This window comes from Bufo bufo, chromosome 7 (assembly GCF_905171765.1).
Source record: "Bufo bufo chromosome 7, aBufBuf1.1, whole genome shotgun sequence".
Lineage (NCBI taxonomy): Eukaryota > Metazoa > Chordata > Amphibia > Anura > Bufonidae > Bufo > Bufo bufo.
In genome coordinates, this window is record NC_053395.1 from 93,493,495 (window position 1) to 93,508,825 (window position 15,331).

Here is a 15,331-nt window from a genome sequence, read left to right on the forward strand (position 1 = left end):
CACCGCCCGCCTCCCGCACCGCCCGCAACCCTCCCCCTGCACCTCCCGCCACCATAAAATCATTCGGGGGTGCAGGGGGGGTTAATAAAACATTATTTTAGGCATATAAAGTTTCTGATCCCCGCGGTCAGGGACCGCGGGGACCAGAAACTGCAGAAATCGCAGCAAACCGCAGGTCTGAATTGACCTGCGGTTTGCCGCGATCGCCGACCCCCCCGCGCATTTAGCCTAGGTGCCTGCTCGATGATTTGAGCAGGCACCGGGTTCCGGCCGGGCGGCAGTGATCGGAACAACACATGTGTCCTTAAGTACCAGGACATCATGACGTACCGGTACGTCATGTGTCCTTAAGAGGTTAAGGGATCCCATGGATAAAAAGACGGATCAAACTCTCAAAAAGACATGGGAAGCTTGTGCGGCCCTGTTTAAACCAAACCTATCTGCAACATCAGTATCCAGGTCTTTAAAGAAATGGCTCATACAATTAGAATCCTTGCTGAAAAACGGGAATACATATGTCACGGCCATGCCCATGACGTGACTTCTTTACCGCATGCAGTTGCCTGCGGTTTTGTATGGGTGTTCAACCACGGATGAAGGCCGCTTGTTTGTGGCCTCACTTGTAGTTGCCATGGGCAACTAGTGTTGTATTTAGCAGCAGAGCAGCCTGAGCGTCGCTAGGCAACTTGCTGTCCTGGCATGCGGTCTCACCTGACTTTCTTTATGTTAGGTGTGTGTGTTGTGTGCACGGTGTATTATGTATTGTGTGCACTTCCCCTTTATGTGTCTTTCCCTTCTGTGGTACTGGAAGGGTTAACTTCCTTCCCAGTGTGTGTGTGATGTCACTGGGTGTGTCCAACCCTTGGGTGTGGCCACTTGGGCCTATATAGACCCTCTCTTTAGCAGGGCTCAGTAGGTTGTTTCAGTCTTGCTAGCTGGAGCAGCCTCCTGTCTTTTCTATCCACCTGTGAGAGCCACCACTGTGGTCATAAGTTTAAGTTTAGCTAAGTCTGTGTGATGTTCGGTTTATGTTTTCCTGTATTATTCAGTGCTGCCATGTATCTGGGTTCCGGTGTGTGGATGAGTTTGTGCTGACTTCTGTTTGCTATTTGTGGACTTCAGCTTTGGCAGGTGGTTGGAACTAGTGCAGCACCTGCCATATACATAGGCTTGCATTTGTTCCCCTTTTCCCAACAGCTTGGCCAGTGAGACTCCTGCTCCTCCGTGCCTAGGAGGAGTAGGTTGTCTTACCCTGACTCCTAGCGCAGGGACCGGACGGAGGGTGAGTTAGGGATCCGAGGTTCCTGCGCATGGGTCCTCCTACCTCTAAGGTCGGCCCATGCAGTTAGGAGTTAGGGTCAGGGTAGGGACGCTGTTAGGAGGTGACCTGCTCCCTATCCTGTTCTCCTGGCTGAGCAGCCATAACATCACCTGGCACGCACGGCTGAGGATTTCCCCCATCCTCAGCCGTGACAACATATGATAGTCTAAAAGATTCCTTTCCACTATTAATTAAAGCTGTGGATTTTCTGTCTGATTCTACTGCAGAATCAGTCAGAATGGCCGCAAAGGCAACTGGGTTAGCGGCCGTAGCAAGGAGATCTCTCTGGTTAAAATCCTTGTCTGGAGAGGTCAGTTCAAAACTGAAATTATGTACCTTGCCTTTTCATGGGAATTTGTTATTTGGAGAGGATTTAGAATCTATCCTAGAAAAGGCTTCCGACTCAAAGAAAACCTTTCCCAGGGACTCCGGGAAAAGGAAATTTCCCTTTCGGAGAGTTAAAAAAGGAGCTCCCTTTCAAACGAAGAAAACGAATAGAGATTCTGGCTGGTCAAGAGTAGAGGATACTTGTTCACTACAAAGAATACGGAATCGTCAAAGCAATGACGCCAGATGTCAGGTAGGAGGAAGATTAAGCTTTTTTCTAGACTATTGGGCAATGATTACAACAAACCCTTGGGTCTTAGATATAGTATCAGAAGGCTACAAAATTGTGTTCCGTCTTCCTCCTCCCTCAAATATTTTCAGGATTACTCCAGTTCAAAGAACAACCGTTCTTCAAGGAAATCTGGAAGAAGGGATTCGGAAGTTGCTGGCTCAAAAGGCCAAAATTCCGGTTCCCCCTTCCCAACAAGGTCAGGGATATTATTCAACCGTATTTCTAGTAAGAAAGACAGACGGGAAATTTTGGTTAATAATAAACCTAAAAAACTTGAACAAGTTCATAGAATACAACAGGTTCAAAATGGAAATGATAAGATCAACTGTGAATCTGCTAAAAAAAAGGGAGACTTTCTGGCCTCCATAGACCTAAGAGACGCATATTACCATATTCCGGTATGCAAACAGTCTCAAAAATTCCTGCGGATAGCAGTCTATTTGGGGAAAGATCTTCTCCATTTTCAATTCCAGGTATTACCGTTTGGCATAACCTCAGCCCCCAGGATCTTCACGAAGGTGATGCTGGAGCTGGTGGCGCATTTGAGAAGGAGAAACATCCTGATTGTCCCTTACCTAGACGACCTACTGATAGTAGGCGAGACAAAACAGTCCCTAGAGAACAATTTCTTTGTTACCTGTCAGACGCTGTATCTAGCGGGATGGTTAATTGGGAAAAGTCAAAACCACTCCCGTCCCAGGAAATAATTTTCTTGGGCCTCTCCCTAGACACCACTCGTCAGAGGACGTCGCTGACAGAGCAAAAAGTGTCTGGAGTGGTAGAAAAAGTCACAAAGTTTGAAAGTCATCCGTCTTGTACGATACGAGAAGCTATGAAACTACTAGGGACCTTGACTTCTTGCATCCCTGCAGTAAAGTGGGCTCAGTTCCACTCTCGAACTCTGCAACATTGGGTTTTAACCTGCTGGGACAGAAACCAGAATTCACTGGAACAAACAGTTCTGATTCCCTTAGCAGTAAACCAGTCTCTTCAGTGGTGGAAACAAGTAAATCACCTATGTCAGGGAATTCCATTGAATTCGGAGGAACAGGTGTTTGTCACAACAGACGCAAGTCCTTGGGGTTGGGGAGCGCATTGCTCTCATCTCTATTTCCAAGGGGCCTGGGCAGACCACCAAAAAACTTGGTCATCAAACCAGAAGGAATTGATGGCAGTTTGGGAGACAATAAATGTTGCGAGTCAATACATAAGAGGAAAGGATGTTCAAATAAGATCAGACAATACAACAGTGGTGGCATACTTAAATCATCAAGGAGGAACAAGGAGCCAATGCCTGAGCCAGATAACAGAAAATAAAAAATCCTGGGCAGAAGAAAATATAAAATCTTTTTCATCAGTCCATTTAAAAGGAAGCTTAAATGTAAAAGCAGACTTCCTAAGCAGGGTCGAGATAATACAAACAGAATGGAGTTTGAAGGAGCAAGTTTTTCGCCAAATAACAAAAAAGTGGGGGGTTCCCCAGATAGATCTCTTTGCGTCAGCCGCAAACGCAAAGGTGAATCGCTTTCTTTCCCTCAATCCAAAAGATGAAAACGAAGGGATAGATGCCTTATCAATAAAATGGGATTTTCATCTGGCTTACGCTTTTCCCCCTTTGCAACTAATATCTTGAGTGATAAGAAAGATATGGCAAGACAGGGCTCACGTTATCCTGATAGCCCCCTTATGGCCCAAAAAATCATGGTTTCCACTGTTAAAGATCATGTCCATTCAAAGTCCGTGGATTCTTCCTTAGGATCAGGATTTGTTGTCGCAGGGACCAGTTCACCATCCCGAGGTGGAAAGGCTGCATTTGGCAGCCTGGAACCTGAAAGGATGATTCTAAAAGCTAGAGGCCTGTCAGATTCTGTCATCAATACTATGACGGCCAGTAGAAAGGAGATAACCTCAAAAATTTATGGTAAAGTGTGGAGAACTTTTAATACCTGGTGTATGAAAGAAAAAGTATCTCTTGAAAAATTTTCCGTTCTTTCAGTTCTAGGTTTTTTACAATCCGGGCTGGAGAAAGGTCTACGTCCCAATACACTAAGGGTTCACGTGTCTGCTCATAGTGCAGTTTTTGATGAGAAAATTGACAATCATTCTTGGATTACCAGATTCCTAAAAGGGGCAGACAGACTGAGACCATCGTTGAGATCCACGATTCCCCCCTGGGATCTCAATGTGGTTTTATCAGGCCTAATAGAAAGTCCTTTTGAACCCTTGTCAAATGTCTCAGTAAAATATATAACGCTAAAAACCCTGTTATTAGTGGCAATTACATCAGCTCGCAGGGTTAGTGAAATCCAGGCCCTAAAGTTTAATGAGCCTTTCTGTATTATTTCTTCAGATAGAATTACATTTAAATTGGATAACTCCTTCCTTCCCAAAGTTGTGTCTAATTTCCACAGGCAAGAAGAAATATTGGTTCCCTCGTTTTGTGACGACCCGAAAACAGAAGGATAGGAAAGGTTTCATAAATTGGATGTACGCAGAGCAGTTCTAATATATTTAGAAGCTACGAAAACCTTCAGAAAGACGGACTCTTTTTTTGTTCAGTTTGTTGGTACAAATAAGGGGCAGAGAGCGACAAAAAATACGGTTTCCAGATGGATAAAAACGGCTATTTCAGAGTCATATAAAGCTCTAGGGAAATCACCTCCTGAAGCCTTTACAGCCCATTCTACAAGATCAGTTTCTGCCTCCTGGGCAGAAAAAGCTAACGCTTCACTAGAACAGATCTGTAGGGCTGCCACTTGATCTAGCCCTAATACATTTATCAAACGTTACAGAGTCCATGTTAAGGCAGGTCAAGATCTAGCCTTTGGGAGGAAAGTTCTTCAAGCTATAATCCCCCCCTAGTTGTTTAATATGTTATATCTCATGGTATGCCGTCATGGAGGATGAAAGGGAAAAACCAAATTACGTACCGGTAATTCCCTTTTCATGAATCCTCCATGATGGCATAGGGGTTTCCCACCGCAAAAAATAAATAAAATAAAAATATATATATATATGTATATATAATATAGAAGTAGCGATGATAGCACTACACATAGTGTGATGCGGTGGGGGGAGTGGCTTGACCTGACCTTTATAGGTCAGTCACTCACCTCCACAGCATGAAAGGCATGATGAAGCGCGTCTAGCTGTACCTCCATTTGATCTGCCTGTACTCTATTTTATGGAAACATAATAAACTGGATGTTTTATCTTGGAATTGGTGAGTGCCGCTGTTTCCTTTCATCTCTCCTTTGAATGCACTACACATAGGTGATGGTGTGTGTGATGGTGTGTGTGATGGTGTGCAAAAAAATTAATAAAAAAGGAATAAATGAAAAGATTCGAAAGAACACTCTCTAGGCTGTCGATCCAGAAAGACACTGAGGAGGAGCCAGAGGAGAGTCAAATTTATACTTCCTGTCCCTACCTGGTTGGAGGCGGGTCATCTCTCATGGTATGCCGTCATGGAGGATTCATGAAAAGGGAATTATCGGTACGTAATTTGGTTTTTGACTTTGGTGCAGAGAAGGGAATACAGGATAAAGCCACCCATTTGCAAGTATTTAATTACACCATGGTGGGACTACAAAGTTAAGACACCCCCATGCTTCCTTTGGTGTTTACAGAGCTCAGAACACCTCAAAGTCAGTCAGTAGTGATTGCTTAGTGCAGACCTTTGGTTCACTGGTTATACCGAGAGGGAACCTGTTACTTAGGACACCCTACCCATGCGGGCAGGAACCTCAAGGTAGCCGTTATATGTTTTGTCTTTGTATGTCTTATGTGTATTTCAGGCAGCCCTTTGTATTAATTTGGGTACCCAAGAGCTCATTCCTCTTCTCCCGAGCACAAGCCGAGGACTGCTTGATTCAAAGTAGGGGGGAATGTAACACCCCAGAGTTGTGCTACTAAACTCTTTTACCCCGCTACTGCCCTTGAGGAGCCATTATATTGTCATCACATGTGATTTTGATTATGTCATTCACAAATGTGCATAAAACCATGTTAAAGGTAATTTTTTCCTTGTAATGTTCCAGGTTGACCAGCAAGTGGCAGCATCATTGGTAGGGATAGTTTTAATGTTATGGCCGTTCAGAGTGGAACAATCCGGTTCTGTTCTGCCCCCCTGCTTAAGGGAAGTGGAGGTTCACACATCCTGCAGCAAGGGAGGAAAAAAACAGTTAGAGACAGTTCTAGCCCTCCCTGCATAGGGAAGACAGCAAGGATCAAGTCTCATGCTGAGATTTGATCAAATTCCCAGCCTGAGCTTTGCAGCTCAGCTGGATGACACAAAGCAGAAAGTTACAGACAACTCCAGTTCCAGGAAGAAACCATACCCTGAGAAGATAACTGTGAGTAAAATCCAGAGACCCTAGGAGAAGCCATTCCTCCTCAGCTAGTTAGTCCCCAGACAGCAGAAGATAGAGAGTGCAGAAGCCAAATTCCTGCCACAGTATAGAGCTCACAAGCAGACGTCTTTTCCTGCAAGCTCCAGGTTGATAGAGCAGAAGATAAATCCCTGCCAACCATTGCCAATACCTGCTGGGACCTAAGACTAAAGCTGTATCTTGCTTGGATGAAAGTTACAACCAGTAAAGAGAAGTTTGAACTTCACCAAAAGTCTGGATCTCAATTTCTGCTGCCAATTCCTCTATTACTCCCACTATCACTACCCTCAATTTTATTGCAATTGAGCCAGGAGTCCAGCCATACCCAGGTAGGAGACACCGTTGACACCATTACCACTACCATACAGAGACATTACACCACTCTGGCATTCCTAAACTGGGATGTGCGTTATAACATCTTTGAAGGGCCCTGTGACAATACCCTGCACACGCTGCAATTGGTGTCACGAACAAACTATAGACTATTATACCCATATCCTAACCCACTGCATTAAAGTGGCATCAGTATACCCACATCCTGGTCACTGCAGTTACTTAAATGGCACCGCCATCCCTCGGAAGATAAACATGGCACATATTAAGCTAATACCAAAACCTGGTAGGGACTTGCACATGGCTTCCTCATACAGACCCATATCATTAATAAATACAGACAACAAAATTGTGTCAAAAATTTTAGCGGAGAGATTAAGCAACATATTGCCCAAGTTAATATCTCCATCGCAAGTGGGCTTTGTCAAAGGACGATTGGCTGTTACGAACTTACGGCGGGTGATGGCGCTCTTAGATGAGGTTAAATTGAGGCCGGCAGCCCATCAATCACCAGCCCTGCTGTCTATTGTTGCAGAAAAAGCGTTTGATAATGTGGGCTAGGGATGGATGGGAAAAGTGTTGGATTCAATAGGTATGAGGGGACAATTTAGGAATTATCTGACATCGCTATACACAAATCCACAGGCTAGAATTAATTCTCCAGGATTTCTTTCTCCAGCGTTTGCGATACATAAAGGGACAAGACAAGGATGCCCTCTATCACCATTACTGTTTAATTTGACACTAGAACCTCTCTCACGCTTCTTACATTCAGCACAGGATTTTAGAGGGATAAGTATAGGGTCGACAGAAATAAAACATGCACTTTTTGCAGATGACTTATTAGTTTTTCTAGAGGCTCCACAAAGGGATTTAAATACGCTATTACAACATCTGAAGGAATTTGGACGTATATCAGGCCTCAAAATAAATGAAGATAAAAGCGAATTGCTACCACTGGGACAGGAACAAAATTCCTCTAAGTTGACATCACTCTTAGGTGGGATGCCAGTTAAAATTGCAGCATCAGGCTACTTTCACACGCGTTCGGTGCGGATCCGTCTGGTATCTGCACAGACGGATCCGCACCTATAATGCAAACGCTTGCATCCGTTCAGAACGGATCCGTTTGCATAACAGCTTTTTCAGATCTGAGTTTTCACATCGTGAAAAACTCAGATCCGACAGTATATTTTAACACAGAGGCATTACCATGGTGATGGGGACGCTTCAAGTTAGAAGATACTAAGAACTGTGTACATAATTGCCCCCTGCTGCCTGGCAGCACCCGATCTCTTACAGGGGGCTGTGATCCGCACAATTAACCCCTCAGGTGCGGCACCTGAGGGGTTAATTGTGCGTATCATATCCCCCTGTAAGAGATCAGGTGCTGCCAGGCAGCAGGGGGCAATTAGACCCCCCTCCCTCCCCAGTTATAAATTCATTGGTGGCCAGTGTGGCCCCCCTACCTCCCCAGTATTAAATTCATTGGTGGCCAGTGCGGCCCCCCCTCCCTCCCTCCCAGTATTAAATTCATTGGTGGCCAGTGCGGCCCCCCCTCCCTCCCTCCCCAGTATTAAATTCATTGGTGGCCAGTGCGGCCCCCCCTCCCTCCCTCCCCAGTATTAAATTCATTGGTGGCCAGTGCGGCCCCCCCTCCCTCCCTCCCCAGTATTAAATTAATTGGTGGCCAGTGTGGCCCCCCTCCCTCCCCAGTATTAAATTCATTGGTGGCCAGTGCGGCCCCCCCTTCCTCCCTCCCCAGTATTAAATTCATTGGTGGCCAGTGCGGCCTCCCCTCTCCCCCCCCTAATTAAAATCCCCCCCCCATCATTGGTGGCAGCGGAGAGTTCCGATCGGAGTCCCAGTTTAATCGCTGGGGCTCCGATCGGTTACCATGGCAGCCAAGACGCTACTGCAGTCCTGGCTGCCATGGTTACTTAGCCATTTTAGAAGCATTATACTTACCTGCGCTGTCTGTGGCCGGACGGGCGCTCCTCCTACTGGTAAGTGAAAGGTATAAGCAATGCGCCGCACCAATGAATTTAAAACTGGGGAGGGGGGTCTGGCCCCTGCTGTCTGGCAGCACCTGATCTCTTACAGGGGGCTATGATACGCACAATTAACCCCTCAGGTGCGGCACCTAAGGGGTTAATTGTGCGGATCACAGCCCCCTGTAAGAGATCGGGTGCTGCCAGGCAGCAGGGGGCAGTTATGTACACAGTTCTCAGTATATTCTAACTTGAAGCGTTCCCATCACTATGGGAACGCCTCTGTGTTAGAATATACTGTTGGATCTGAGTTTTCACTATCTAACTCAAATCCGATAGTATATTCTAACATAGAGGCGTTCCCATGGTGATGGGGATGCTTCAAGTTAAACTATACTATCGGATTGGAGAAAACTCCGATCCGATGGTATATTAATTGGGCCTCCTGACTTTACATTGAAAATCAATGGGGGAAGGATCCGTTTGCAATTGCACCATATTGTGTCAACGTCAAACGGATCCGTCCCCATTGACTTGCATTATAAGTCAGGACGGATCCGTTTGGCTCCGCACAGCCAGGCGGACACCAAAATGCTGCAAGCTGCGTTTTGGTGTCCGCCTCCAGAGCGGAATGGAGGCGGAACGGAGCCAAACTGATGCATTCTGAACGGATCCTTATCCATTCAGAATGCATTGGGGATGAACGGATCAGTTCGGGGCCGCTTGTGAGAGCCCTCAAACGGATCTCACAAGCGGAACCCCAAACGCAAGTGTGAAAGTATCCTTATATATAAAATACTTAGGCCTTAAGGTGGGACGAACCGCAGAATCGTTATATAACCTGAATTACCCACCCCTGATTCAAAAAATACTTAAAGACATAGACAACTGGCTTCATTTACCTTTGTCAATAATGGGAAGATGTCATCTATTAAAAATGATCAGCTTTGCCAGACTACTATATCCCATGCAAACAATTCCTTTACTGCTAGAACATTCAGATATAAGCACTCTGGAAAGAGCTTTCAGATATTTTATCTGGAAGGGTAAAAAACCCAGGATATTACTCCAAAAACTACAATTAGCTAGAGAAGATGTAGGGATTAGTTTCCTGGACATACTGAGATATAACTTAGCGAGTAATTTGCGGCATTGTATGGATTGGCTTTCTCAGTCAAGTCATTATTCAAATTTTGCCATTGAATCTCAGCTAGTACATCCATGGTCACTAGCGGCTCTACTGCATACGAAATACGCAAACATTCCCAAACTAATTAGACGGAGTGTGCTACTAAAAGATACAGTGGAGACTTGGAAAGCAACCAGAAAAAAATATGACCTGTCTTTCTCTTTGTCCAAACATATGCCCCTATGGGATCACCCTGAGTTGGGATCACCCTGAGGAAGGGTCACAGAACAATTTGTGGAATGGAAAGTCAGAGGTATTAAAATTGTGAATGACTTGTGGCATGACACAGAAAATAGGTACCTCTCATTCCAGGAAGTGTGCTGCAAATTTAGGCTGGCCTCAAGACATTTTTTGGCATATCTACAGGTTATGAATTTTTTTAAATCGATATTGAGGGACCTTTCCAGGGAATTCAAAACAAATCAATTTGACACACTAAAGACAACTAATGCTAATGTTTTATCGCTATCAGATAGTGTTAAAAATGCGTACACAACAGTCTGGCAACAAACCCATGAGAGTCTTCAGGTCTTGGGAAAAAGAACTGAAGATCTCAAATTTTAAGGTATAATCCTTCGAGGTTGGTTAGATTTGAGAAGGGCTTCGCCAAACGAACTATGGCGAGAAACGCAGTATAAAATTATCCATAGAGCGATATATGGCTTTCATGAGTCACATACCACATTACAAACAGACAGGATAACGTAATGTCCAAAATGTAAACTAAACAATACTAACTCATACCATGGTTTATAGTCGTGTAAACATTCCAAGTCATATTGGGACGTTTTTGCGAAATGAGCCAAAGATGTGCTGGGAAATGAAATCCCATTAACGCAGAAGTCAATTTTATTTCATGACACAGTGGATAATATTTCATTGCCACAGATCGTACACATATGTATAATAGCAGCTAAAAGATGCCTGTTACAACATTGGTTAAAACCATATACACCACAGTTGACAGACATGGTCAACCAGGTGAAAGGATGCATGAGATTGGAATTCCTGGCTGCGGAACAATCTAAGGAAAGAATGATCAAGGGGCTAATGAAGAGGTGGAGGAAGTTCATAACTAAAGTATTAGGGGATGATGAAATACAGCATCTGATAATTCCTTCTAAATTAACTTCATGGTACCTAACGGAACAGCTAAAAGGGACATTGGGAAAATTGGACCTAGGATAGGGATTGGTAGGCAACACACAAACCTGATTCTCAGATAATGTTTTCAAGAGTTTAATTGCCAAAGATAGGGGATGGTGACTAGCATTAAAGTTAATGTTGTGAAGGTGGGGTGGGGGGGGTTAGATAGGTAATAAAGAAGTTATATTAGCAAATTTACTTTAATACAATCTGCAGAATAACAGTGCGTTTGACATAACGATACATTAACAACATATATTTAAAACATTGCTGCGGTGATTTCCAACTGAAAGCATATCTTATGTTATGTGATGTACAAAAACAGTGTAATATACATAAATATGTACGAACATTGTATAAGTAATGTAATAATGCAATGATATTATTGACCAGAAAAACAAAGTTTATTTTAAAAAAAGATATATTTTTTTTCTTCACTACTTTATTGGCGCTGCCTCAATGTTCCACTGAAGAGTCATTGGGACACCTGCAGGGGCGCTCAACGTGTTGTTTTTTTTTTTTGCTTTACTGAAAGATGCTGTATACTGTGGGGATTCGCTCTGGTAGTTGGGATAAGCGGGTGCAGTACAGAGGCAAAGTACAAGTTCTTAATTCCAATGTCCGTGTTTATTCACACATAAGGTCAAACAAAAAACACTCTTTGCAGGGTTGGTGTTTGTTCACACTGAGTAGAAAGTTCATGCATAACAAAAACGTCACCTTGTCGGCGGTTCTGCCTCCAGCAGGCTAAATGCAGGCTTTAGGTGGCCTGCTCTCCCAACAAACGGGTTTCGGCTTTTCAGCCCAGCACAGGGCTCAGATCACAACACACAGGGCGTTCTCTGCTGCTGAGCCCAGCTGCCTTTTAAGGATAGCCAGGTGCTGTCAAAACCCGGCCTGGAACGTGGGGAGTAGTCACCCACTCAGCACTTTGACTACTCCCAATAAGAGCGGTCCCAGATCAGCTATTTATAGCCATACTAAATAGCAAAAGTGAAAATACCGTCTCTTACTCCACCGAGGCCAGGAACCTCAGTGACACATTAATGACAACCCCTTGTACATTCCTACAATACTTTTTTTTTTTTTTTTGTAACAGGGGTTAGCTAGGAATCTTGGTGGCCTTTATGATGATATGCACATCCATATATCTGAGCTGCCTATCATTCTGACGCACAGTAACTGTTTCGCGACCAGAAAGGACTATCTATGCATGTTGCTGCACTGCACAGTGATGCACACGAGGATACATTGTACCTAAAGTTTAACTGCAGTAGGGGATAGACCTGATTTAACATAAATAATTTTGGGAAAATTCGGCAAAGCGACCAAATCGATTTCTTTAAAACTTTCATTCTTCTCTACCCCCTATAGCAGGTATGGCCAACCTGTAGCTCCCCAGCTGTTGTAAAACTACAATTCCCACCATGGCCTGCTGTAAGCCCATAGCTGTAGGATGTCTGGGCATGCTGAGAGTTTTGCAACAGCTGGAGAGCCGCAGGTTGGCCATCCCTGCCCTATAGCTTATAGGTATGCTGTGTATGCAACATTTGCCTCATCATAAAGTAGAAGATTCTATATGTGGCGGGGCTGCTGGTGGTGTAACGGTACTTGCTGTACCTTAATGATAAATTTGACTCTATGTATTAATTACTATTCAGGTCTAGAATGCTTCTAATTATAGTTTCACAAAATCACGTGAGACGTTATAGAAAAAAGTGAAGCACTGACTGGTAACTTTTAAGATTGTAAGGTGGCTACACACTGGCCCAGATTTACAAATGTGTCTACGCCAAAAGTCTGTCTAAAAAGTGGAGCAAATTTAAGGGTTTCTAGAAAGGGGTGTGACTTCATATAAAAGGGGCAGAAACTAATTTGTAAAAATCTGTTTCAAAGTAAGACAACCAATGGTTGGTATAGAGTCAAGGAAAAGTGTCTATCCCTGGACCACATTTATCAACCGGCCTGAGCCACTGTGATAAATCTGGTGCAAGTCTAGACTGCCTGGGGGAATTTATCACGAGGGTTATATTTGAACTCACTTGTGTTTGAGTCTGCGTTGGCATACTTTACTCCACATTTATCAAATTTAGCATGCTGTTTGGTAAATTTGTATTTTCCTTAAAGCTAGCACTTTTGTCTTGAAAAGCTACTCCTGTTTTTCTACTCCCCTCTCCTACTGGAGTGTGATTGTGACTTTTTTTGTAACTTTTAAAAAAATTCTCAGTGATAAATCTGGAGTAAAACTCATTAACATAGCTAACGACACCCACTTTCCCACCTATATTTCAAAACTGGAGTGAGTGGTGTAAAAATACAAAAAGTCACAAATATTTTTGTTCAAGTGAGCGCAAAAAAGTCACAAAAAGCCCCATGTTGCAACTTTTTGGAAATCTGAATTCTACAGTAAAGGCCTGATAAATCCGGGCCCTTGTCTAAGCTTATACCATCTTTAGAATTAGTAAATCTAGGCCCACATATTTCGTAATAACATGTAATTACACAGACACACTGATTGTTAAGAAAATAATGTATGCAATTATACTACACAGGGGAACTAAACCCTGAAAAAAGGTCATACAAATACATTTAATCATGCACACACAGCTATGTCTATAAAGTACTCCCCAAACTGCTGTCATAAAAGATCTTGCAGACAAAGCACTTTGGGGGTCATTAACTATCCAGAAATACTCCTATATTAGGTGTATTTCTAGCACAGATTGCGGCACAACGGTTATTTGCACCATAATCTGCAAATTTTCCTGCTCACGCCAGGTCTAAATAAGTGGTCATGACGTGGGCAGGAAAGGGGATGGGCTAGTAGGCCCGTCTAATTCATCATTTTCTACTCCGGCACCTCTACATAACTTCGGCAGATCCACCGCCGGCGCAGGGGTTATTAAGACCGCCGACCGGCGTCTTCTCCTAGTCCTCCCCCATCTTCAGCTACAGATCAGCTAAGTGAATGAGCCTAACGTCACAGACACACTGAACAGGAATTTTAAGACCGCAGCAGGGCTTAACAACACTGACTGAAATACTGGCAGATCCTCTTCAAGTCTTGCCTCTCAATAGTGTTAAAGGGGTATTCCCATTTTGGTCTTCATGGCCGAGGAATAACTACATTAAGTTCTGTCAGGGAATGGCTGAACTTATGGAAACATCCAAGTGGCTGGGGCTTCATTTTTATATAACTCCCATAGCAATGAATGGGAGCTGTACAAACATAATGTCACAGCAAGCTACATTGTTCCCATAACTCCAAAGTTATGCAGACTGAATAGCATGCTGTGCTTCACTGTTATGGAAACAGTGGATTGCTGGCTGCTTGGTCATTTCCATAGCTCTGCCTCTCCCGCCCTGCACTTACTGTAGTTATTCCCATCTTGGCCCTGAAAGGTGACGATGGGAATAACCCTTTAATGTCAGGATTTAGCAAAAAAAAAATAAAAAAAATCTTCTTTTCAACCATTCTTTAGTTGATTTACTGTGTGCTTTGGGTCACTCTTGCATCACCTGACAGCTCATCATCTTGAGGCTGCTGTCCTACATTATCCTGTAGAAGGTTTTGATGTATGCCAGAGAGACTGTGCTGTCTCTTTTGAATGTTGCTGGGTTCTTATGTTAAACTATGTTTCTTTTGATGTTGTCATTGAAGACCCAGCTGCATCTGAGTCCCAGAAAGATCATCTCTGTCAATCGCCTATGAAGGTTTTTGTTGCGGTTGAAGATGCCACATCAAATCTTAACAAGGATTGCTCTTGTGATGCTAATCAAAGTGTGGATGATGGCCAATTTGATAATAATTATACAAGAGCAGATACACCAAAGAAACAAAGTAACAGTAAACACTCCCACCATTCACATGGCCATTGCCACACAGGAAAAGTCATGAAGGATACTGGGGTTGCCAGTATAGCTTGGATGGTGATAATGGGAGATGGAATACATAATTTTAGTGATGGATTGGCCATAGGTAAGCATTTGGTTTTGCATTGCTTTCTTTCTTTGTATCATATATATATATATATATATATACAGTGGGGGAAATAATTATTTGACCCCTCACTGATTTTGTAAGTTTGTCCAATGACAAAGAAATGAAAAGTCTCAGAACAGTATCATTTCAATGGTAGGTTTATTGTAACAGTGGCAGATAGCACATCAAAAGGAAAATCGAAAAAATAACTTTAAATAAAAGATAGCAACTGATTTGCATTTCATTGAGTGAAATAAGTATTTGAACCCTCTAACAAAAAAAGACTTAATACTTGGTGGAAAAACCCTTGTTTGCAAGCACAGAGGTCAAACGTTTCTTGTAATTGATGACCAAGTTTG

General features: G+C 43.4%; 1 protein-coding gene across 1 annotated transcript in view; it reads left to right on the forward strand.

Moving 5' to 3' along the window:
- The window catches only part of SLC39A10 (solute carrier family 39 member 10), a 273,453-nt gene that overhangs the window by 250,622 nt on the left and 7,500 nt on the right, over positions 1-15,331 (forward strand). The window contains exon 7 of the mRNA XM_040440707.1: positions 14,652-14,969. Within this exon, the coding sequence (XP_040296641.1) occupies positions 14,652-14,969 (318 nt within the window). The remainder of the gene's footprint in view (positions 1-14,651; positions 14,970-15,331) is intronic.